This window comes from Coffea arabica, chromosome 8e, assembly GCF_036785885.1.
Source record: "Coffea arabica cultivar ET-39 chromosome 8e, Coffea Arabica ET-39 HiFi, whole genome shotgun sequence".
Lineage (NCBI taxonomy): Eukaryota > Viridiplantae > Streptophyta > Magnoliopsida > Gentianales > Rubiaceae > Coffea > Coffea arabica.
The window spans coordinates 39,306,178-39,330,270 of NC_092324.1; the positions used below are offsets into that span (position 1 = coordinate 39,306,178).

Consider the following 24,093-nt stretch of genomic DNA (forward strand, 5'->3'; position numbering starts at 1 on the left):
CAATGCCAAAATTCTTTGTTACAAACAAAACAGGCAAGTTAATCACGAAGCTAAAACTTAGTTGTTAACCATATATCATTTGGCATTCTTTAGAACTCGCAATCCTTTTATTCTAAAGTTGTTGAAAGCAATTAAAACTCAAAAGGGCTTTGAAAGCGATCCTTTTATTAAGTGATCATCTCATTTGGTTCAAACAAGCGTCTCGACAATGGTATTTCAAATTTCATCAAATGATCATCGCATTTGGTTTTGAGATGAATTTAGTAAATGATTGCATATACCATAAGTTCTGTGGGAGCAAATATATTTTTCTGGTATTGTATGTTGATGACATTTTGCTTATCGGCAACGATATTGATCTAATGCATGAAACCAAGGAATTTTTAACTAAGAATTTTGAAATGAAAGATTTTGGTGATGCATCTTTTGTGCTAGGTATAAAACTACACCGAGATCGATCTCAGGGTATTTTAGAACTATCACAAAAGAGCTATATCGAAAAGGTTCTCAAAAGTTATGGCATGCAAAATTGTAAACCAGGTGACACTCCCGTGGCTAAAGGAGACAAATTTAGTCTTGAGCAGTATCCTAAGAATACTTTTGAGGAAAAAGAGATGCAAAAGATTCCTTATGCGTCAGCAGTAGGGAGTCTAATATATGCTCAAATATGTACGCATCCGGATATTGCGTACATTACTGGAATGTTGGGTAGATATTTAAGTAATCCAGAATTAGATTATTGGAAAGCAACTAAACGGGTCTTACGATATTTACAGAAAATAAAAGATTATATGCTCACGTATCGAAAATCAGATGAGTTAGAGATCGTTAGGTATACTGATTCCGATTATGCTGGATGCCAAGATACTATGAAGTCAACGTCAGACTATGTGTACTTGTTGGCTGGAGGTGCTATATCCTGGAAGAGTGCTAAACACTCCCTCATAGCATCTTTCACTATAGCTGCAGAGTTTATAACTTGTTATGAGACATCCAACCAAAGAATTTGGCTGCGAAATTTTATCACAGGATTACGTGTAGTAGATAGCATTGAAAAACCACTCAAATTATTTTGTGACAACAAGTCAGCAGTTCTATATTCCAATAATAACAGGAGTTCGACGAAATCTGAACATATAGATATCAAGTTCCTGTCTGTTAAAGAAAGAGTACAGAATGAACAGTTATCGATAGAGCAAATTGGGACAAACTCCATGGTTGCGGATCCGCTTATTAAGGGATTACCACCCAAAATATTTCATGAGCATACTGCTCGTATGGGTGTCATAGTGATAAATGATGTACAGTTTTAGTGGGAGTTTGATATTTTAAATGCTCTTATGATACTTTTCGGTTATTAATGATTTAAGGATATTTTTGCATAAATAAAGTTTGGATTTATTTACACTCTGATTTTGGTGTGGTTTGATCTCATAAAATTTAAGATGGACCAGTTGGAAATAGGCATGTTTTGATCACATTACATGAAATTTTCATGCTACACATTCACATCATGATTCATGTCATTCAATTGCATCGATATATGTGACCATTGATGGGTCGAGTCACGAAATTGTGACAAAGGCCTCTTTGATCCTATATTGGTGTGATTGATGGACCGAATTGGCTACAGATATATTTTAGTAATGACAGTAAAGTTGAGCTCATACGGTTAATTGGGAAATATAATTATAAGGTTACACATATAGTCCAAGTGGGAGATTGTTGGATCCTTAATCCAACATTGGACTTATTGTTGGATCCGCATGCTTTTAATGATGTAAGCTAACTTGTTTTCTGGCTTCAGGAAGACATTCGTCCTTTCCCCATATTGTCCTTGGGGCTGAAGTTGAGGAGTACTATAAAAACTTGTTCACTAGTCCGGGAGTGCTGTGTTTGAAGGAAATACTTGATGGAATTTCACACTCTATCACTGACCAAATAAATAACAACCTAACCAAACCTGTAGAGGAAAAAGAATTTAAGAAAGCCTTGTTCTCAATGCACCCCAATAAAGCTCCAGGACCAGATGGAATGTCCCCTTTTTTCTTCCAAAAATTCTGGTATCTCATTAAAGATGATATGGTAAAGGCGATTCAAAGCTTTTTCCATTCCAGCCTCATGCTTAAGGCTATAAACAACACTGTCCCATTTACTATTCTCTTCGTCCCATTTATTTAATCATGTTTAGGGAATCTAACTTTTTAAAAATAGTAATTTCATTGTGATATTTGTACTTCTCTTTCTAATTTTATTTCTACAAATTCAAAATTTAAATTTGAATGGTAACATGCATATGATTAGAAAGAAGAACTATATTAGAAAGAGAGACTAAAAAGTATTTTGACTTTTCTAACATGACAATTGTTTTGAGACATCTAAAAATGGAAAGTATGATATTTTCAATAGAACGAAGGGAGTACTACTTTGATTGATATAGGAAAATATGTGAACAGGGAAAATCATAAAATGCTCAAAACCAAATTATCTTTCTAAAAGCTGTTTGCTAGGTTTAATTACAAATTATGCTGGGAAGGGAAGGTTGGATGATATAAAGAAATGGAGTGTAAGTGAGAGGTTTCAAATTTAAAACTACCCATTTACACTAAAAAAATATAAATTAATCTTTCCTACGCTGACCATGTATACACCATCAGTATTGGATAAATAACAACTATGCAAAATTTAAATTTGAAATCCAATTTTTGCACATGTGTCATAAATCTAATGATGATAGTGTATACACTACTTGTGTATATAAGATTTACTCAAAAAATATTAGTACAAATTATATTTTGTCACATATTAACTTCTTTTCAACTTATCAAATCGCACATTTAACTTATCATCACTCTTCTCATATAGAACCAGTGATCTTAATTAGAGTCATATGATTGCACACTATATTTTACAAGTTTTCAATAAAAGTGAAAATCATAAGAATAAAAAAACCTTAAATTATATGGATCAATTTTTACGAGATATACGAATTTGTTCATCATTTCATTTGATTTTTACCAATTTATTAAAGTCCCATCCCGAATTAGTATGTTAGAGCGTATTTTGTTTATTAAGATCAAGATTTGATACTTAATATTCCTTAGGGGAGAATAAAAATATTTGTCAAAAAATACAAGAAAGAAACATGATAACTTGGAGATTCAAAACAAAAATGATTGAAATTATCACGACAAGATGACAAGAAGCTTAGCGTAATTGGACACTTAATTTTAGCATCCTTTATTAAACTGTATTAAAATATCTTCTATTAAAATCCCTAAGGTCTTTTCAAAAAAATAAATAAAAAGAAAGAATTTGGCTGCAATAAAAGTACTTTATATCATGAAACCTAAGCTGGAAATTTTAGAAGTCTATTGACAATCTGTTTATTATCCTTAAAATTTTTCTTGTTGGATTAATGTTCACTTTAATATATACTTTGTTCAATTTTTTAAACTTTAAATCAAACAATAAGGATTATAACATAGCAATAACAATAAATTGAGTTATCAAAATTTTCAAAAAAAAAACAACTAATATTAAACTCTTATTCTTTAAAAAAATAGTTTTTATTATATTACTGTTACTCTTGTATGTCAAATTGTTAAATATTAAATACTTAACCAAAATTGTTAAGAAAAAGGCTGATATGCCTTGTTTTTAAACTTAGAAGAGAAAATTAGAGATTATATAAGGTCATTAAAATTTGAACCCATCATACAACCTTCGGAATAAAAATTGGGAAGCTAAGTAGATAACCAATTGGTTAAATGAATTAGTCCTAATAGTTGAGGCTAGCACTTGGGGTATTAATAAATTTAAAACACAGACTACAGGGGAACCACAGAAATGAAGATGCTTTTAAAGGGAAGGTTAGGTGAAGAAGAGGGAAAAATCTCTTAGGCCATGTTGAATATTTAATTCGGCCATCAAAAACAGTGGGTCAAAGACATAATGGAAAGTCAGAGTAGACATGGGATCAATGGAGAACAGAGACAATTGTCAAAGCAGGAAGATGAAAGCTTAAGCTGCATGCGTCCAGGTTGCACTTCAAAGCTTTCTATGAGTATTATTCATCGTCTTTTTGTCAAATACCTATGCGACAAAATCATGCAAGGCCATTTTCGCCTCATGTCTAAGTCGAGTCATAGTACCAAAACAAAGTTTTTTTTTTTTTTTTATAAAATAGAAGTTAATATTGTTAATAAACAAATTAAAAATCATCCAACACAAATTATTTGACAAAAAAAATTACATTAATGACAAAAAATATACAGAATATGTCTTGGCGAAAATACATGAAACATATCACAGATAATTATGTGATTATGAAATGTATTTGAGACTTAAAAGATGGTCTAAACTAAACATGCAACTTGACAATTGTAAAGTAATTTTATGGAAATAAAGGAGATAATTGTAAAATAATTTCATGCAAATAAGGGAGAAATGAGGGAAAAGAAAGGTAAAATTCTAAAATTTTTTATTTTAAATTACAAGAATCATAGCAAATATTATGTTAAATAAGATGACTAGTTTGTTTTGTTGAATCTTGTAATCATTAATGTCATTTCATTACTTATTTATGTTGTCTAATTTATTAAATGTGAGCTTTTTGAGTGATTAAATATGTATATTAATTGTTTCTAATTTTTAATTATTTTTATTCTTTTACTAATACTACTTATATACATGCATAAGGAGTATTTATGGAATAAAAATTTCATCTCTTTTTTAAAATATTTTTTTAATGTTACTTTTTCTTTCTAATTAGACTAACTTTATTATCAAAATCTTAACCTCAATTGGGATGTTTGTACAATTTTATAAATTTCAGGGGAGACTAGTGAAATTTTCTTAAACATTTGAACTAAACAAGTATTAATAACCCTTAGATAACATTAATTGAATTGATTAAATAGTAAAATAATTCAAAAACACATGTCATGTCGAGTCGGGCTTCATCACCATAATTAATATTTCTCGCACGTGTCTCTCCCACGTTGTCCTTCCTACGCAAGCCACGTTCAAAGAGTTCATCACGTGAGAGGGCAGGAGGGAGCCCGCGGGTGGTTGTTGTTCCTTCAATACCACACATGAAAGTTAACGCCAGTTTAGTAAAGCGGTTTTTTTCAGACTTGACAAAACTTGGTGCAGAGCAAATGGTTCTGTCATATCAAATTCGGGCTGATTCCTGTCGCTTACCACATCAATTTTTTAATCGCAGAAAAATTTAAAAAAATTACTAGTAAAACAACCGGCAACTTGCTACTTTATTTTATTTATCTGTCAAGTCACGTAAGACCCAAATCCATCCCACATCTTTTGTTTGTCGCCTGATAGGGATGAGCAAACGGTGCAAAATTGATAATTCGGTTATATGAATTCAGTAAATTCAGTTATTAAACTTATAAAAATTTAAACTACTTTCAAATTCTAATTGGAGATACTCGATTCATTTCACTTCAAAATTGAATTCAGAATTGGTAATGATTAAAAAAATCTGTTGAATCCTTTAACTACAGTTTCCATTCTTATATAGCTTTTTTGGAAAAATTTGCAAATCACTTAATTGCTTTTAATAGTGAAAGCCAATACACTAATACATTGATTTGCAATTCATATGCATCCACTTAGACAGCTTTGTTGTCTTATTTATGCTTAAAACCTTAAGATTAGTGAATAGAAAATATGAATTTTTATGTTAAATATGTAATATAATTTTAGAGCATACTAGTACTTGCAAGTTACAAGTTAGGCATTCAAATATTCAATAATTCAAACATGAATGATGTACCAAATTACCAATATCTAAATTCTAATTACTAATTATGTTTATTGTTTAACATTTAGTATTATATACTTATTAATTATTATCTAATTATAGTCATGTATAAAATAATAAGTATTATAGTTATGTTATGTATTATTGTATATTTGTATTATTATAATCATATAACAATTAATAAATACTAAAATAGCATATTGTACATCATTATATATTATTATTATCATAAGTACATGATAATACCATATACTAACTATTATTAATAGCATTTACCTATATAATATAATAATATATACTAATGTTAAATAGCATTTATCTATATATTATATAATTTTATAAACTGATTTAGTATCCGAATGCCGAATTTGAATGCCGAATCTATTAGTACCAAATTCATAATCTCATTACTTATTTCATACCATATTAGAATTCGGTAAATACCGTTTTTATACCAAATTACCAAATACCTGATTTCAAATTACCAAATTGAATTTGAATTCCGGTATAAATTCTGTATGTACTGAATTTGCTCACCCTTATCGCTTTGGTTAATCCAAAGGCTACAGCTATTGATAAGTTTAATAATCTTAATTAGGCCCTAATGACTTGTGTAGTTGCATGGGTCTATTAATATGTGAAAAATCTTACATGTATTAGTGCTCAATGCACACCCAATATATGTGTAATTAAAAATACATAATATTTATGATCATATATTTTAAAAAATTTATTATTGAAGCAAATTTTAATTTTTTAAATATTTTTCATAAAATAAGTTTATATTGACAATTATAATGTTTAGGGGTAGTTATGTTAAAAATATATATTATAGATGCTAATTACAATCAACAGCCTTGGCCTATTTATTATTTTAATTTGCACTTTCTTGTTAGTAAATGCAAGTGTTATGCTAATAATATCTGTAAGTCAAACATGAACTATACATGAAAACTAACTAGTCAGAATGAAACGTTTATTCAGTTTTCAATATTTGATATAATGAATATTTAGATATTAGTATGGAATATATTAAATACAAATTTGACTTAATTACTTTGGATTAGTTTATAAGACATAATATGTCTTATAGCGTTTTGTTAAAAGTTTGCATTTTTTAACAATATAAGTAGCAACGTAAAACATAAATTACATGAATTCAAACAATTATAATTTATTTTTAATCCATTTTTAATTATGGTAAGATTCAATTCTTGCACAATTGCTCAAAAGTCAAAGAATTAGGTATCTAAAACATTAGTTTTCTAGTATATAAAAAAATTATTTTAAATACAAGGAAAATTAGTTATATAAAAAATTACATTCAAATATTAATTAAGCTTATAAATTGGCTAAGATATCATGATGCAATATAAACATAATCATGGGTAATTATAAATAGTTAAAGTAAAAGTAGATTTTATAAAGACAAAAAAAAAAGTTCATAAAGTGAAGATAAATGTTAACCTAATGTCAACCACAAATTCCTTCTTTGGGTTTTATATATAGTATAGATGTTAATTACAATCAACCGCCTTGGCCTATTTATTATTTTAATTTGCATATATTCCTTCTTATTAGTAAATGCAAGTGTTATGCTAATAATATCTGTAAGTCAAACATGAGCTATACATGAAAACTAACTAGTTAGAATGAAAAGTTTATTTAGTTTTCAATACTTGGTAACATACTTAGATTTTAGGGTTTCGTTACAAAAAAGGCTTTTTTTTTTTTTTTTTTTGGTCTTCACCGGATGTAGTGGATGGGGCAAACCCTTAATAGCCGCATGCAATGCATGCGGAATAGCATGTTTCCAAAATTAAAAAAAAAAAAAAAATCTCTTCTCCATCAAAAAAAAAAGAAAAAAAAAAGAAAAAAATGTTTTTTTTGGTCGCCGCAATTTCCTTCAATCATCACAACTCCTCATTCAACACCACTTCCCGGACTTTTTCTATTTTCTGCATTATTTACAGAAATTCGCCTCCAATGGCACTCCCCTTCGCCTTCATTTCTCTCTTTCTTTTCCTGGCCTTTGTTTTAAGTCTCATCAAGGGATTGAAGGGATCAAAAACAGCCCAGAAACTACCACCATCTCCATGGAAGCTACCTTTGATTGGACATATGCATCATCTGGTAGGTTCCCCATCGCATCAAGGTCTCAGGGACTTAGCTCGGAAGCATGGAGCTTTGATGCACCTTCAGATGGGTGAAATTCCTTCAATTGTTGTATCATCTCCACGTTTAGCCGAGGAGATTATGAAAACACACGATCTTTCCTTTGCCGATCGGGCGGAGTTTCTTTCAGGTGAAATCATAAGCTATAACTTTACTGATATTGCCAGCTGCCAATATGGTGATTACTGGAGACAAATGCGTAAGATATGCACCCTGGAACTTCTAAGTGTTAAGCGTGTCCGATCATATGGCTCCATCCGGCAAGAAGAGGCTTCTGTTCTTGTTGCATCGATTAAGGCTCTGGCTAGTGCTGGAGAGCTAATCAATGTTACGGAAAAACTAACCTCATATACAAGTTCTACTGTTTGCAGAGCAGCATTTGGGAGAGTAAGCAAAGATAATTACTTGGCATATTTGCCATTAGTCAGGGAAATAAATAGCCTTTGTGGTTCTTTCAACATTCCTGACCAGTTTCCATCCCTCAAGATTCTTCATCCGCTCATGTCACTGAAGGCTAAGCTGTTGGATGTCCACCACAAGGCAGACAGAGTTTTGGACCATGTAATTGAGAAGCATATAGCAAAGACAGAGCCAGGCATAGGTGAATCTGACCAAGAAGATCTAGTTGATGTTCTTCTAAGAGTTAAAGAAAGTGGTAACCTTCAGTTCCCAATTACCAACGATAACATCAAAGCTGTTATCATGGTAAGATTTTTTCCCTTCTTCACTTCTGGTACTCTTTCAGGTTCATTTATTTTATCAAACACGCTGACTTTAAAGATGAAGAACCAAGTATTTAGACTCTAATGTTAGTGAAAGCGTGGAGGAAGTAAATCAACGCCCTTCGAGTTCTAAGTTTTAGCTTCATGATTAACTTGCCTGTTTTGTTTGTAACAAAGAATTTTGGCATTGATGCAGGATATTTTTTCAGGGGGAACTGAAACTTCATCTACAACGGTGGAATGGGCGATGTCCGAGCTGATGAGAAATCCAAGAGCGATGGTCAAGGCACAAAGTGAAGTACGGAATGCCTTCGTAGGAAAGAAAACAATTGAAGAAACTGATATTCAAGAATTGAAGTTCCTAAAGTCAGTGATCAAAGAAACTTTGAGGCTACACCCTCCCGTCCCTCTGTTGGTTCCCAGAAAATGCAGGCAGGAAACTGAGATTGATGGTTATACCATTCCCATCAAGACGAGTGTTATAGTCAATGCCTGGGCAATCGGAAGAGACCCCGAGTATTGGGATGATCCAGACAGCTTCAAACCAGAGCGATTTGAAAACAGTTCCGTTGATTTCAGTGGATGTCACTTTCAATATGTTCCATTTGGTGCTGGAAGGAGGATTTGCCCAGGAATTTCATTTGGTTTAGCAAATGTTGAGCTTCCTTTAGCTCTTCTGCTCTACCATTTCGACTGGAAACTCCCAAATGGTCTCAAACCCGATGATTTAGACATGACAGAGACTATGGGAGTAACTGCGCCAAGAAAAGACAATCTTCGCTTGCTTGCCACTGTGTACGATGCATCACTTGAAGTTAGCGCAGAAACATAGAGGATGGGTACTTGTAGTGAATATGTGAGAACTGAGAAGTGGCTTGCTAGTCTTTTGCTGTATTCAGTCTGCTTTAGGTTAATTTCCTTTAAGATATAATAATGATATTTGCTTAATAACACTTTGCACTAGTGTTTTAATACAATAAAAAAAGATGCGTTTGTTATACTTTTACAGAATTTGTAACGTAGAATAGCAGTAGCCTGGCAGACGCTTTTGAGTCTCAAACTCATAGACGCTATTCTTCCGATTTTTTCATATTTCCAAATAAGTTCCTAAATTAACTTAATTAAAGAATCAGCCCAATGCATCCCCAAACTCTAACCACCGTATCGCTGCATGTCTTTCAATTAAAAAAAAATCTGATGTTTCACTCGACGCTTTAATATGATGGATTCAATTTCGGTTTTACAAAATTCGATTGGATAGCTTTGGATGCATGAATTTTTTATTTTTTTTTTTAAACACCTCGAAAAGTCTTGGATTTCATCATAATAGCTTTTGGTGAAATATTTTCTATGTGAAGTGGTGGAAGTGAGTAGAGACTCTGTAAGGTCGGTGGAGGGAGTGTTGGGAATATGAAAATTTAGGAGGGGGATTATATTAATGCTTTTATATTTTCATGTTACCGGACAAACACGCGACTTGTTTTCGTACAAATGTCGAACGGTTGAGAAGCATCACTAACTTGGTTTCAAGTTTTATGTCGAGTTTTGACCAGTACATACATTTTTTTTGTTTGAAGAAAAAAAAGAGAGAGGACGAAAGAAAGAGAAGTATGAGAATACCAACAAAAAAGGGTGAAAGCAAGCATTTGTTCTTGAAAAATTCATGAATAATTACGTCTTGATATAAATAATGAAATTTAGCAATTGAAAAATTTATTAGCTTTTTGAGTTTTTGTTGGATTTGAATTTTATCCCACAAACTATTTATTTGTTAGGTTTAGATTTTATCCCACCAATCATTTATGAGATAAAACCCAAATCCAACAATTTCATTTACCATAGTAGTAGCGGATAAGGAACCACTCGAATTACTTATTGAAATTGTAATATAAAATTTGGAAGAAATAAAGAAGGATATTTTTTATGAGAAGATATGAAGCATTTATGGTACATATTGTTTCTCAACCTAACTATCATCACTACCTATGTCAGAGCATTTGTGGACTTTTTTGGCTGAATATTGGGCAACCTTCATCTCTTTAATTTCCTTTGATACCTTGGGAATTTGGCTAATTCGAAGAGTAGCACTGCCTCTTTTTGATCTTTTACGTGACAGACAAAATGGCAGTTTTAGAAACCACAATGGTGATATTATAGCAACTAAGCATCAAATAAATATGACCAAAAAACAAAACAAAGACTACAAAATAATGGCTAGGAAAACAGAAGAAGAGACAAAGAGAACGAACAACATATAAAAACATTAATGTCAAAGAAAAGTCTAATAAGAAGATATGTAGGAGAGAGCAAAACAAAAGAAAAGAAACACAAAAAATCCTAGCACAAAGATAACCACACAGAGGAACTCAAGAAAGCACAAAAAGACCAAAATAAATAAACAAAACACTGAATGAGGGAAAGGCAACAATGAACAACAATAATAGGAAAGGGAAATAGGAAGAAAGAAAGCCGAAGATCATTGAAGGCGGAAAAACAGGCAGCAATGGAAGATCCCTTCAACTTCATTGCTTTGTTTCTTTTCCTATCCTATCCCTTGGTATAGCTTTTGTCAACCAAACGACAAGATGCAGTTGTAACTTATACCAAGATTAAGGATACGATACATATGCAGTCTGATAATTTCTATAGTACTTTAATTTTTACAAATCGACCTTGAAATTGGTTAATATTCTCAAAGTGATCTAGAATATTAAATTTCAAAAGAACTCACTGTTTATAATTTAATCAATCATAGAAAAGTATAAATTTTAGCACATATTACCATGACCATTTCTACATATCAAATGTATAAAATCTTATTACAAATTTTAATTATTACTCCTTGCAAATGTTTGTTTCTTGCTATTTTTTAAAAGAGTAAATTTTATATATACTGACAATGTATACACTATCATCATTGGATCTATAATATATGTGCAAAAGTTAAATTTTACGTTCAAAACAATTGAAACAACGAAATAATGGTGCACAACCATTGATGCGTGTGAAAGTTGCATTTTAAACCAAACACAACGTATTATATTGTTGTGAGAAATGGTCCTACAACATATCGGCAAAATAAATATAACTCGTAATTGCATCTTTGGATTAAAAGATGCCCATAAATTTAAGGAAAACATGAATGGAAAATTTTAACATATAGTTTGTCCTCCCAAATCTCACATGGGATCCTCAGTGCCACTTTTTCAGTGGTAATTCAGTACCACTTTTATATTTATGTCAAGTGTCCTGTTTATTTAATTTGTCATGTGCTGTTTATTTAAATTTCTTCTACCATCAAATGATAAATGGGATTGACACTGAATTTGACACTGAACAGTGGCATAGAGGATCCCAGCTGCCCAAATCTACGTGTTGAATGACTTGTGCCCATCATGACAATCATGTGACAATCGGACCCCTTTGTTTTTCCAACAATAATAGGGGTGTCTTTATTGGACCAGGGTGGACCAGGTTGCACCGTATCATGTGGGCCCCACAAATGGGCCCACATCTGGTCGTTGAGCATAGTGGCCATTTATCATTTACTAGGAGGAGAACACCGCGACGATGCGCAGTGTAATTTTCAGGCTTGCCCAGAAGCATCCTGTTATTCAAATTAAAATATTAATTATAAAAAGTAAAATCTTTGCAACATTTACTAAAAGGACATCAATTAACCCATCTTATTTTGTAATAAAAAGATGGCTTCAGAGTTCAAATTATTGTTTTACCGAATGAAATAAAAAAGTAAAGTTAAAGACAGTGACAAAATATTCATCCAATCAAACAAGAAAATTTCACGAAGAAATGCCATTGAAGTTGGCAATATAAAACTACATCCTCTAATAAACCATCAAAAAGTCAGAAAATTTGATTTATTGATGTCCTTGATGTCCTTTAAGGATCATCATCATTACAAAGAACTAAAAAATAGCTATATTACCAGTGGGAATAATGTAAATTACCTAGCAACAAGCACTCCTACCAAACCTGTGTGAATTCAATTTTCGTAAATATCCCCATTTTTTGTTTAAACAATTTTGCTAGATGGGATTCTAGTAGCTGGCTCGTGGCCCTTTGGGTATTTGACCGGTTCATTCTGTCGTCTCTCAAAGGATTGTTGCGACAAGAAGTGGTGCTCCCGTTACTGTCTGTACAACGATGTTTACGGCTAAGTTCTGGAGGTAAAATCTGCTTTACTTCGCCTCTTATTGCTTCGAACTAAAAGCAAGATTAATGAAGAAAGTAAGTTCCTTGATTATCAAAATGTCAAAGAAAGAATGAGATGAAGAAAGTTAATAACTTTCTCAGACTTGAACTTTTGTGCTAAACACACACTCACGCACACGCACTCTGACAGCTCTAACATCTTATATTCTCATTTCTCCCTCATAAAAAATATGCACATTGCAAGAGGTCAGAAATTGATCATAGCTTAAGAAAGCATTTATATGTTAAGAATCTGAGTTTACAACAGAAAGATCATGTTAGAAAATGAAAGAAATTACCTCTTGAAGCAGCAGATCAACGAACATATGAACCTCTCTTGGCTCCTTGTGCTATCATAAAAGGAGAAGCTCAAAACATTAGCCAAACTTATGAAGGGTATAGATTTTGAACTATTCACTGCAAAAATTTTACAGAATTAACTAACCTTAACCCAGTTTGGTGTTGTAAACTTCGTCCGCAACAGAACTGATATCTTTTGAGTTCTTAACCTTACATACTGAAAGAAAAAAATAAAGTACTCAATGGCTACTTTTTACATCAGATTCAGAAATTTATATTTACTTTAAGCAAGGATTCCACTTCCATCTTCCATTCTCTTAGGCAAGATATGGCCTCAAAGGATCTGATTGTGTCCATAATCTAGTGAGCTAGGGTAATAGTCCTCCAAAATTCACTACACAAATGTGAAAAGTAGAGATTTTGCATGTAGAAACTAAAGTTTTGAATGAGAACAAGAAATTTGGCTTCTTTGAAATAATAATATGAGATAGATTTTGAGCCTCGAATCTAGCGAGCTAGGCTAATAGCCCTCCAAATTTCACTACACAAATGTAACAATTTTGCAAAAGTGAGTTTTTGAGCAAGAACAAGCAGTGCAAAAGATGATCCAAAAATCCATACATGGTCCAAGCACTTCTCCCCAGCTATCCGGAAGGTGCGACAAATCACTGCAGGGATGAAAGCAGGGCCATACTCGTAACCCCGAGCACCACCAGAAGAAAAGGAAGAAGCTATTTCTTGACACCGTTAAAGATAGGATTTTTTAGAAAGTTTTCAGAATCTAATGGACATTACATATTCTCTAGTAGAATGCAAAAACAAACACAATAAAAACACAGAACAGAAAGTGACCTCGGTAATTCTTGGGATAGCACTTTGCTCAATGAAAAGAGATAGTTGAGCGAGCAGAAGAACAATCCCAGGAAGGACCTTTTCTCCTTGCACTCCCTGCGTCAAACTTAGATCTTGGCTACTTGACTTACTCTTGCCTGAAAGAAAAAGGAATCACTCATTGAGTTTTCTGAAGAATTCTTGAAATCCTTCTTGTACCCAGTGAATAGTTAAGTCTCTCAACTTCAATGATAGTTCAAGTTTTTCATCAAGAAGCTGACGGAAATCCTGAAATATGAAATCCATGGAAAAGACTGAGAACTAATCAAGAAGAACATAACAGGTAATCTTCCATTCAACGGAATCAGTATCATGCATTGCAGAATAAAGAACGAAGCCTCCTTTGCCACCCAAAAAAGAGAAACATGTCAAGAATTATGCAAATACGAACTTATGGGACCTGTTAAGCAACAACAATTGGCCACTGCCTACACAGTGTAGGACATCAATAGACTTCAAGATGTGGCTTTACAATATTGCAAGCATATTCATTACAATAAGCAATTCATTTAACACAAATCAACTAAGCATCAATACAAAATAAGTTTGTCTTCCTACATATGACAAAAGTTGTTCCTCGTGATGCATAAATCCCTAAACTTGTTAAACTTAATGAGTTTGAATCAATGTAATCTGGGTAGGAACACATTACCAGCATATGGCATTCATAAAATAGTGAATTGTATTTTATACAGAGAGAATCCACATTGTAGCATTTCTGTTTTCTCCTCATAATTGGCAATTGATGGCAGGATTTGTGGTTGTTCAAGCTAGCAGGTGAAGGTATATTTACTTAAAAAATGGAACAACAAAACCTACTCCTCACCCCTACCTACAACACACACACACAAGCACAAAGGGGGAAAACAAAAAGAAACAGAGTTTCACAATGAAGTATAGCAGCACAGGCATTCATGAAAACAACCTTGATCATTACCCGCCATCCTCGAAACAACCTTAGTTATTGATGTCCTACAACACTCTGTAGGCAGTGACATCAAGAGACTTCAACCTTGTTACACAGTGTAGGGGCAAGCAGAAAATGTAGAAAATCAGAGCATAGGCATTCTAGAAGACAACCTTGTTCATTACCCCTCATCCCTGCCCCTCCTATTCCTTTTGATCCCCATATTTTAAAATTTTATTGAGAGACTTTCAAAGGAAATATGACATGCAATTTCAGAAGTCCTGGCTTTACCGAAAGCCACAAGCTACCAGCTCTTATCAGCAAGACATTCATACAGCCTTGAATCTGCTATACAAATTTTTCATACATTATTCCCAAATTTTTAAGCTATTTTTTAACTGGCTAGGTTGACATTGCCAACCAAAATAAAGTTCCAACAAAAGGCAAACTACAAATTACCTAAGAAAACAACTTAATTTACTCTCCTTGCCACTACTGAGTTGATAAACAAAAAGAAAAGTAAATTATCAATAAGGTTGACAAATAAACAAAAACTAAAAAAAACAAAAACAAGACATATCTCTAGAAAAAGGGAACAAGTAAAGCTACAAGCCAAACAGCAAATGTACAAGCAATAACATGTCTGAGTTGAATTCTGCAAAAAAAGAAATTGAGCTTAAGGTTCTGGCAATGTATGATTCTCAAACAGAGAACTCAAAACAATAAAAATGGAGCAAGTAAAACAAGTAAAAGAAAATAACTTTGGATCTAGAGGAAATAGGATGCCGTCACAAATTGTCACCCTTCACTTTTTTAAAGACCAATAACAAGATAAAGAGAGCAGAAAGTTACAGTAAGTTACAATGAAAAAAAATCTGTTCACAAAAAAAAAGGAAATTAAAACATACCGTCAAGGCTTATTGAAGAAAAGTAGCATCCATTATCTTTTCTTCGTTCATCTAAGAAAGACTAAGAATAAGCAATGCTGGCAAGAGCAAATTTATTAGGGGGACAAAAACGAAGAAGACAAAACCTTGGATTTACACTAAACAGATTAACATAGTCAAGACCAGCATGAACAATATTGGATTTTCTCATATTATAGTTGAAGAAAGAAACGAGTAAAAAAAAACACCATATTATCACAACCAAATAACCCAAAAAAATGAAAGGGCAAGAAACTAACTGTAATTCCTCCTTCAGTGGCCTTCCTTGTGTTTTTTTACCTGAGATAATCACACAAAAATTCCATAAGAACAAACTAATCATAGTCAAAAAAGTCACGAGAAAAATAAACATCATGTGAGTTTTTTTACTTGGCGGGTTCTATAGTGATTGAGGATACCAGATAATAACATGCAAACCTTAAACTTGCACCCTGAAACAAACATGAAAAAAATCAGTCAAAATAAAGGAAAATTTTAAAACTAAAAAATGGCGAGATCAGCGGTGAGAAAATAAATCAGATAAGAAAGATCTCCAAGGTAATTATATACAAATAAAGAGAAAAATAACTGAGAGAAAATATTAAACTTTTCTGCGTAGAAAGAGGGAAAAATCATAAGTTTATGAGGAAAAGGGATGGATAAAAATCAGAAACGGAAAAAGAAAAATCAAACGTGAGCAGTTGAGCAAACAAGATCGACCAAATCTTCAAGGTTCTCCTATTTCAGGATAAGAAGGAGACAAAACGGAAAAAAACAAAGAGAATAAAAATGTGGGTTTTAAGTGTCATTTTTTTGAATAATCTTTAAAAGAGGGGAAGAGGGGAAAAATGAAGAAGAAAGAGAGAATAGAAGCTGTGTGCCGTTATTCTGTTTCTTTTCTTAGGAAATCCATGGAAGGAATGGAGGAGAGAAAGGAACCAGAGAGGCAAGAGACAAAATGGCTCGGAGAAGAAGAGATACAGTGAGCGGCGTAAATGAATTCTCAACAACCCTATCAATCCAACGAGGAGGCGAAATCTACAGAAGAGAAAGACTAAAGAATGGATAGGACTGAGTGGTCATCTCAAGTCCATTGCTTCTAGCAAAAGTCATAGATGATTGATTGATTAAGAAAGGAAAAGGAGAAACCAAGGGGAGAAGACGTCTGGAGTGGTTGGGGTTGATGGAGCTTTCTAGTGAAGAGTCTGAAGACCATTGCACGAAAGAATGAAAGAAAGAGCAAAAAAGGTGACGTGCAGTTCAAGGGAACCAAACTTGCCACCAATCACCGTGCACCACGTCACCATCCAGCCAATCCAATGGCGCCACACGGAGGAGGACGACCACGTCCGACGTGGACACCGGGCTTCCGCCCTTAGTCTATATGGTTAATGAGCTTCCGGTCGACATGGTACGGTAGAAGCGCTGAAGCAAAGATTAAAATATGTTTTGTATAGCTATCGCGCACCTTAGAGTATCTCACCAAGATCTAGGTTAGAAAGACTTTTCTGCCCCTAAAATATATAAAAATATCTGGACAGAAATGTCAATTTGGATTCCCTGGATTCTTGTTGATAAGATTCTTGCTGACCGATGGATCGCATGGATTGCTCGTTACTTTCGTTGTTGGTGTAATTTGCCCAACACTACGGGCACTGATCAGAAAGTAAATATAATTGAAAGGCCATCGAAAGTCCACAGACATTTAATGGATGTGTTTGGTGCAATGAGCCAATAACTGTAGAGGTAATTCCTTGACAATCCTGCTATTTTTAGAATTTTTTTGAAAAAAATACTGTAATGGGTTTGTTTGGATAGTGTATTATTTGAAATATTATTTGGAATAATTACTGTAGCGCTTTTTGTGATGTGATGTATGTGAGATAAAAAGGTGATTGGAAATATAAAAAGGTAGGTTGGGAAATATGTTTGTGATGCAAGCAAAATATTATTTGAAATAATGGAGGTATCCAAACACTTAATATATATGAGATAAAAAAGAGATTAAAAAATATATTTATAAAAATTTTAAATAATTTAACAAATGGAAGTATTATTAGCAAAGTCGCAGTTAGACAGGTTTTTCACTTATTGCAAATAATTTCTTTACTAGTTATTCGTACTACTCTAATAAATAGTTTCGTTGGTACTAGCAGTCTCTCAGGGGTTGGCGGTTTTAAAAATTATATTGTAAGCAACTTAAAATATGTTGGTTGCCTACTGTATACTAGGAATGTTGGTTGCCTACTTTATTAGCAAAGTAGCAGTCTCCTAAATTGATTCCCTACCCAATATATATATATATATATATATATATATATATAAAGAGAGATTATAAATATATATATATACTCCCTCCCTTTTTTTATAACTGATGTTTAAAGTTTTGCACACCAATTAAAAAAAGTTTTTCATTGCTTAAATCTGTACACTACTTTCCTTTTGTACCCTCATTAATTGTCCAATTCATCCATGTTTTCTCTCACTAGAGTACTAAATAGTGTTGTTTTATTAGGCCAAAAGCAATGCAATAATTACTAGGAGTAGTAATTAAGAACCCTGTATTGGAAAAGAGTGATAAAAGGGTAAAATTGTGAAAAAATAATTAATACTGTATGGGGATAATAAAACGACAGATAAAAGTACACTAGAGTAAATTTCTTAAACGTCAGTTATAAAAAAAGGGAGGGAGTATATAAAAAGAGAGATTAGCCCATATTCGTTCTAACCATGGTTTTAAACCAGCCCGACCTTGATGGTTGAACCGGTTAGACCTCGATCAATCTACCATCCAGTTTGATCAAGCCAACAAACCTAGACCGTGCGAAAATTTGCCTTGACCCAGTTGAACCGGCTAGTTTGCTGCCGCTGGTGCAATTAAGACCAAAGTTTTCAAATTTGGTCAAACTTCCAATTAAATACAAACCAATTTCCAATACAATCTTACTTTCAACGAACTTGTAGTAAATAATCTCATGCATTTATGTCTTTTATATACTCTTTGTTCATTTTTCTCTACCTCCCACAAATTACACATACATATATTTCTCTTTTCAACTTTTAATCAAAGTCTAAGCACATTACTTTGTGTCCTTTTTTTTTTTTGTCCAAAAAAAGGACCTGGTCCCACTTCAGGCCTCAACCCTTATTCGAGTTGTTGGATTATTCCCCAATTTCGTTACAGGGGTCGAACTCTGATGAATACTCTAACTAGAAACTACACCACCAGGTCGACTACCTTGGAGGGACTACTTTGTGCCCTTTTTAAAAGGTTAATTTATAGTACTTCTTTGTCTTTTTTTCATTTTTCTTGTAGCTTTTTCGCAATTTAGATATTCACTAAATATAATTAATAATCATTACCTAATTGTCGATCAGGTTGGTCCAACGGTCGAACAAATAATTCTTGACCCAATAAGTTTTCTGGTCAATAAATGGGTTGGATTTCAAAACCTTGGTTCTAAGATTCACTTTTTGCACAATTCATGTATGTGCAACAGTCTGCCACATATTATTTTAATATTGTACTCCATAATGGTGTATTCTGTCCAAAAGAGTACTAAGCTGACATGGCAAGAATTGCTTAGCCCGTCAATAGAAGGAAAGTTTGCTTGGGCCAGATCATTTTAAAATAAAAAAGGGTCGTTGGTGAGGAACTGAGGATTAGCTTTCTCAAAAAAAAAAAAAAAAGAGTAAGTTGTGGGTTATGTGGTGTGCATCGTTTTCAAAATTGTGTGTACGATTTACAAATAATTATTTTATGTTTACAATATGTTCAAGGTGATTTACATTCTAAAAAAACAAATTCACATTTTGTCAAAATGGACAAAACTGCCCTGGGAGTGTTGCACCATCGTGTCCCCTACCATCGTTTATAGCTTTGGATATGCCTACTTAAAATTTTTTTTTCTATAATTTATAGGTATTCGTATCCGTTTTACAGTTTATGACTAATTTTGTTCAAATCGTGTTGGAGCTCTTGTAGAAAAAAACTCTGTCAACGTTGTCTTTTTCATTTTCATGAATTTCGAACTTGAAACATCATAATTAAAGGATGCAAGCCCCTTTCACCTGTACCAACATCCATAGGTAGATATCCTAATATAACTAAGAAGAGTGTGACGCTTCCGCTGCTCGCTCCTTTTCATCTCCACTTCTAGGGTTAATTTTGTCATTTTATCTGATGCTTTTCGACTTTTTTTTTTTTGGCATGGCATGTTCCTATCATCTACTGCCAAAAGTAGTTGAAATATGATCTTGCACTCATGTCGTGCTTTTTGCTTCTATTGGGCGGAGTGTATATGTATGAGTTTACTGTTTTACCCTTTAAGATGCTGATTGAGTGGGTATTTTCTACAATTTGTCTTGGACTTTTTGGTCAATTAATTCATTAGATTGGGCTGGTAGGCTCAATAAAAGTCAGCAGTACGCATAGTCTTTTACCAAGAAGGAAACAAACATCCAAAAATCTAATGCATCCAAATGGGGCCAAAACCGATAATAATTGGTTTACAAGTTTTGTTAACCCAAATTCAAACAAATCGATAATAGTTGATTGACAGGTTTATTTAAAATTAATTAAAATAGATAACTCAAAACTTTTTTTTATTTTATTTTTTAACAAAAAAGAGTCTTATTGATCATAAACATAGAAATAAACTAAAACTCTTCTTTATTTTCTTACCCCAAATAATCTTTTTCTTAAATCAACATAGACCTTAATGTCATTTCCAGCCAACCGAGTTCAAGTTTAGTTGCTTGTAATGAAATTTGCGGCTGCCCCATGCCATGTCTTGGTGGTTTTGTTTGTAGATGCACAACTGATGGAAAATCCGACAATCTTTAGAAGTTTTGAATTATGAATAGGCAAGGGTTTGATATTACAAACCAACATGATAGACCATGGTTATTCAAGTATTAGCAGGGTTTTAAGGTGTACTTAGTAAGAGTGGTTAAAATTTTATTACTATTCTCTTATTTTTATCCGGCAGATGATTTTATGAGAATCAAATTCCAATATCTAACATTCTTATCAACCATGTGTGTGTTTATATCAACTTATTTAGCTCTTTCTAGTTTTTTTACATCTCGTAATTATATAAATGCGATGATTTAAAATTAATTACTTAATAGTTTTGAGTTATCTGTTTAATTGATTTTGAGTAAACTTGTCAATCGACTATTATCGATTTGTTTGAATTTGGGTTAACAAAACTTATAAATCGATTATTATCGATTTTATTTGAGTTTGGGTTAATAAAAGGTTAGAGACACGTGACAACTATACAAATAAGGAACAGATGGAACAACGACTATTTCAGGACAGAGGATTTGAAGCCGCCTGCCCGGCCCCATAATGATGTCTTCGCCAAATTTCCTTTACTCTTCCTGCACGGATGAGTCAGCTTTCCACCACAGAGGAAACCGACATAGGCAAGAGACGAGTCTTCTAGTCAACAAACTCTTATTCATCCCGTCGGCGGAGAAATAGAGTGATGGAGGGAGCGACGCGTAATAATAGGAGCAAAGAGCTGCAGTTTGTGGATAAAAAATTAATGGGCTCGTCAAAGACGCACAACGCGCCTGGCAAGGAGCGTGGCCCTTAAACGTGTCAACTAAGCAAACTAATAACCATAGTTATAAAACCCGGCCCAGCCCGGCGGTCGAACCGGTCAACCCGGTGTACCCGCCAGTAGACCGGGCCGGATTCCTAATTAGATCGGTTAAGCACTAGAACCGTTGACTAGTCAACGATCCAGTGGTTTAACCGGATTAAACCGGAAACCCGGCCGGTTTTGTGAAGAAACCGGTTTTGAGGAAAAAATTTTACAAAGTTGTTGGCTGGATTCGAACCTATGACCTTAGGTAAGGTTTATGACAAGCTCCCCACCAGGCTACTTCGCTGCATGTTAATTAATTATCATTCTTACGCTATATGAATGTTTTATCAATTTTATCTTTATTCTTTTTTTATTTCTCCAAAACAAATTTATTTGGAATCTTTTAATACAAACTTATGACCACCAAATTCTATAAATCATAAAATAGATTTCAAAAATAACATATTACATAATTTATTTTAAAGACAAATATTGTTTTTAATAATTTTTTGCACTTAAAATTTGTAAGTAACCTAGATAATTACACTAAACATAGATAAAATTTTACACTTAAAATTTGGTGGATCACTAATTAAATTTATGTTTTGATGATTCTTATATAAATTAATTATTCTATAGCAAATTAAATCAAATGAGCATTTGTTATGACATTATTTATTAAAATTTATATCACATATCCTATATAAAAAATTATAAGATATAATATTTAAATATATTTAGTGACCCACTGGTTCAACCACTCACCCACCGGTTGAACCAGTAACCCGTTGACCCACCTCCTTCGCCGGTCTCCTTTCCGGGCCGGATTTAATAACTATGCTAATAACCATTAGATAACATTAATTAAAATTAATTCAAAATAAAATAATTTAAAATCCTAGAGATAAAAAGTTGTGTTGAAAATTTGTGTTTGTAATATAAGCAAATAATTTTTAACTAAATAATGGCTATTCAAACACACTTAATATGCATGTTTTATGCAAAATACTATTCACTTCCTCGTGATTATTAACTCGTATTGATCTACAACTGACAGCTCATTTTGGAAGATCTAAGTTGATTGTCAAGTACTTTTTTTTTTTTTTGCTATAACGATAACATTTATATAACATAATATATTCTACTTTACAGAGAGAGGGAGTCCAAAGAGACTGTATAAAGAGTTAATAGGTTTACGGATTCAATTAAATCAAAGGGGTTTACTGATATCTTTATTGTATTTTTTTCATTACAGGTGAGTTTCGAATTTTCGACCTACAATCCAGAGAGGGATTTAATCCTTTTTGGTGGTTGATTGACAAGTTCTTTTTTTTTTTTTTTTTTTTGTCAACACAGGGGTGTCAAGTTCTTGCTGGAGTAAATTATCTCAATTTCGATCTTAAGATCCAAGAATTCAGGTGAATGATTACTCATTAATAATAAAATAAAGACAGCCGATAATGGTCAAAGCAGGCCATATTAATGCTTAGTGACAACTCATGATCATTATGAAATGTACACGCGTCCGATCAAGCACTAAGACAATTAGAATTCGATCTTCTTAATAACAATTTAACAGAAAGAATACACTCTAAATGACACCGCATAGTACGTGATAAACAGCACTTTTATCAAGAAGATCTTATTAAAATTATGTTCCAGCATGCTTGCGTTCACATCTTACTCTTACAAACCAGCAATTAGAATATTTTGAGGACTAACTCCACTTAACGTCTCTAAACTTGTATTATTTTTTTACTTTATATTCTAAACTTTAATTTTAGACACTTTACACCCTAAATTTTTAATTTTAGATACTTTGCACTCAAAACTCTCAAGTTTGTTCAATTTAAATTTAATCAATAATTACATTCGCAAAATTAACGCGATAAAGGATGATTTAAATTAATGGAAACACACTATTTTGTTCTAACTGCAAGTTCTTAACTTTTTGACCATTTCAACATACTGTCATTGATTTATATGGTTTTAATCACTATCATTAGCAAAATTAACAAGATAAAAGATGATACGAATTAATGAAAAAGTACTATTTTATTTTTGTTATGATACTTTGACACCTTTTGATCATTTTTTGCGCATTACCATTGATACGTTCGTTCTTTATGTCATTAATTTTGCTAAATTTATCATCAATTGGATTTAATTGAAGAAACTTGAAAGTTTAAGGTACAAAGTGTCCAAAATTGAGAATTTTGGACTTAAAGTATTCAAAATTGAAGTTTAGAATGCAAAGTGAAAAAATGATACAAGTTAAAAGAAATTCAAACCGAAATTAGTCCACATTTTGAAGATGCAAAAGACAATAAAAAAGAAAAAAATATCTTCACTGTTATATATTAGGCGAGAAACTTAAGCTGAGAGCTACACTACAATATTTAATCCTCCGTGAGTATCATTCTTGGTTTATTTTTAGTGTGGTACAGAGCTGAAGTAGAATATTTACAATAAATCCATCAAACTCAACCTGGGGCCACCACCGCATTACAAGATTATCTATATGATTTTTTTTTTTAAAGTAAAACTAGCCATAAAGTCTACGGCGACCAAGTAG

General features: G+C 32.8%; 1 protein-coding gene and 1 long non-coding RNA gene across 33 annotated transcripts; one reads left to right on the plus strand and one right to left on the minus strand.

Moving 5' to 3' along the window:
• Nucleotides 1-7,671: 7,671 nt before the first annotated feature.
• LOC113703558 (premnaspirodiene oxygenase-like) lies at nucleotides 7,672-9,682 on the plus strand. Its single transcript, XM_027224959.2, has 2 exons — nucleotides 7,672-8,665; nucleotides 8,879-9,682. The coding sequence occupies exons 1-2, from the start codon at nucleotides 7,772-7,774 to the stop codon at nucleotides 9,512-9,514; spliced, it is 1,530 nt and encodes a 509-aa protein (XP_027080760.1). The 5' UTR covers nucleotides 7,672-7,771; the 3' UTR covers nucleotides 9,515-9,682.
• A 2,798-nt stretch (nucleotides 9,683-12,480) lies between these two features.
• LOC113704759 (uncharacterized) lies at nucleotides 12,481-17,149 on the minus strand. 32 transcript variants are annotated; one of them, XR_011819945.1, is made up of 8 exons: nucleotides 17,068-17,149; nucleotides 16,309-16,370; nucleotides 16,179-16,218; nucleotides 15,901-15,951; nucleotides 14,047-14,313; nucleotides 13,340-13,411; nucleotides 13,194-13,244; nucleotides 12,481-12,906 (listed from the first exon to the last, which is right to left on the minus strand). It is a non-coding gene; the product is annotated as an uncharacterized lncRNA (long non-coding RNA). The 32 variants fall into 32 exon arrangements; XR_011819943.1 differs by adding an exon at nucleotides 13,816-13,925 and having other exon boundaries at nucleotides 16,309-17,144; XR_011819934.1 differs by adding an exon at nucleotides 13,816-13,931 and having other exon boundaries at nucleotides 16,309-17,144.
• Nucleotides 17,150-24,093: the final 6,944 nt, after the last annotated feature.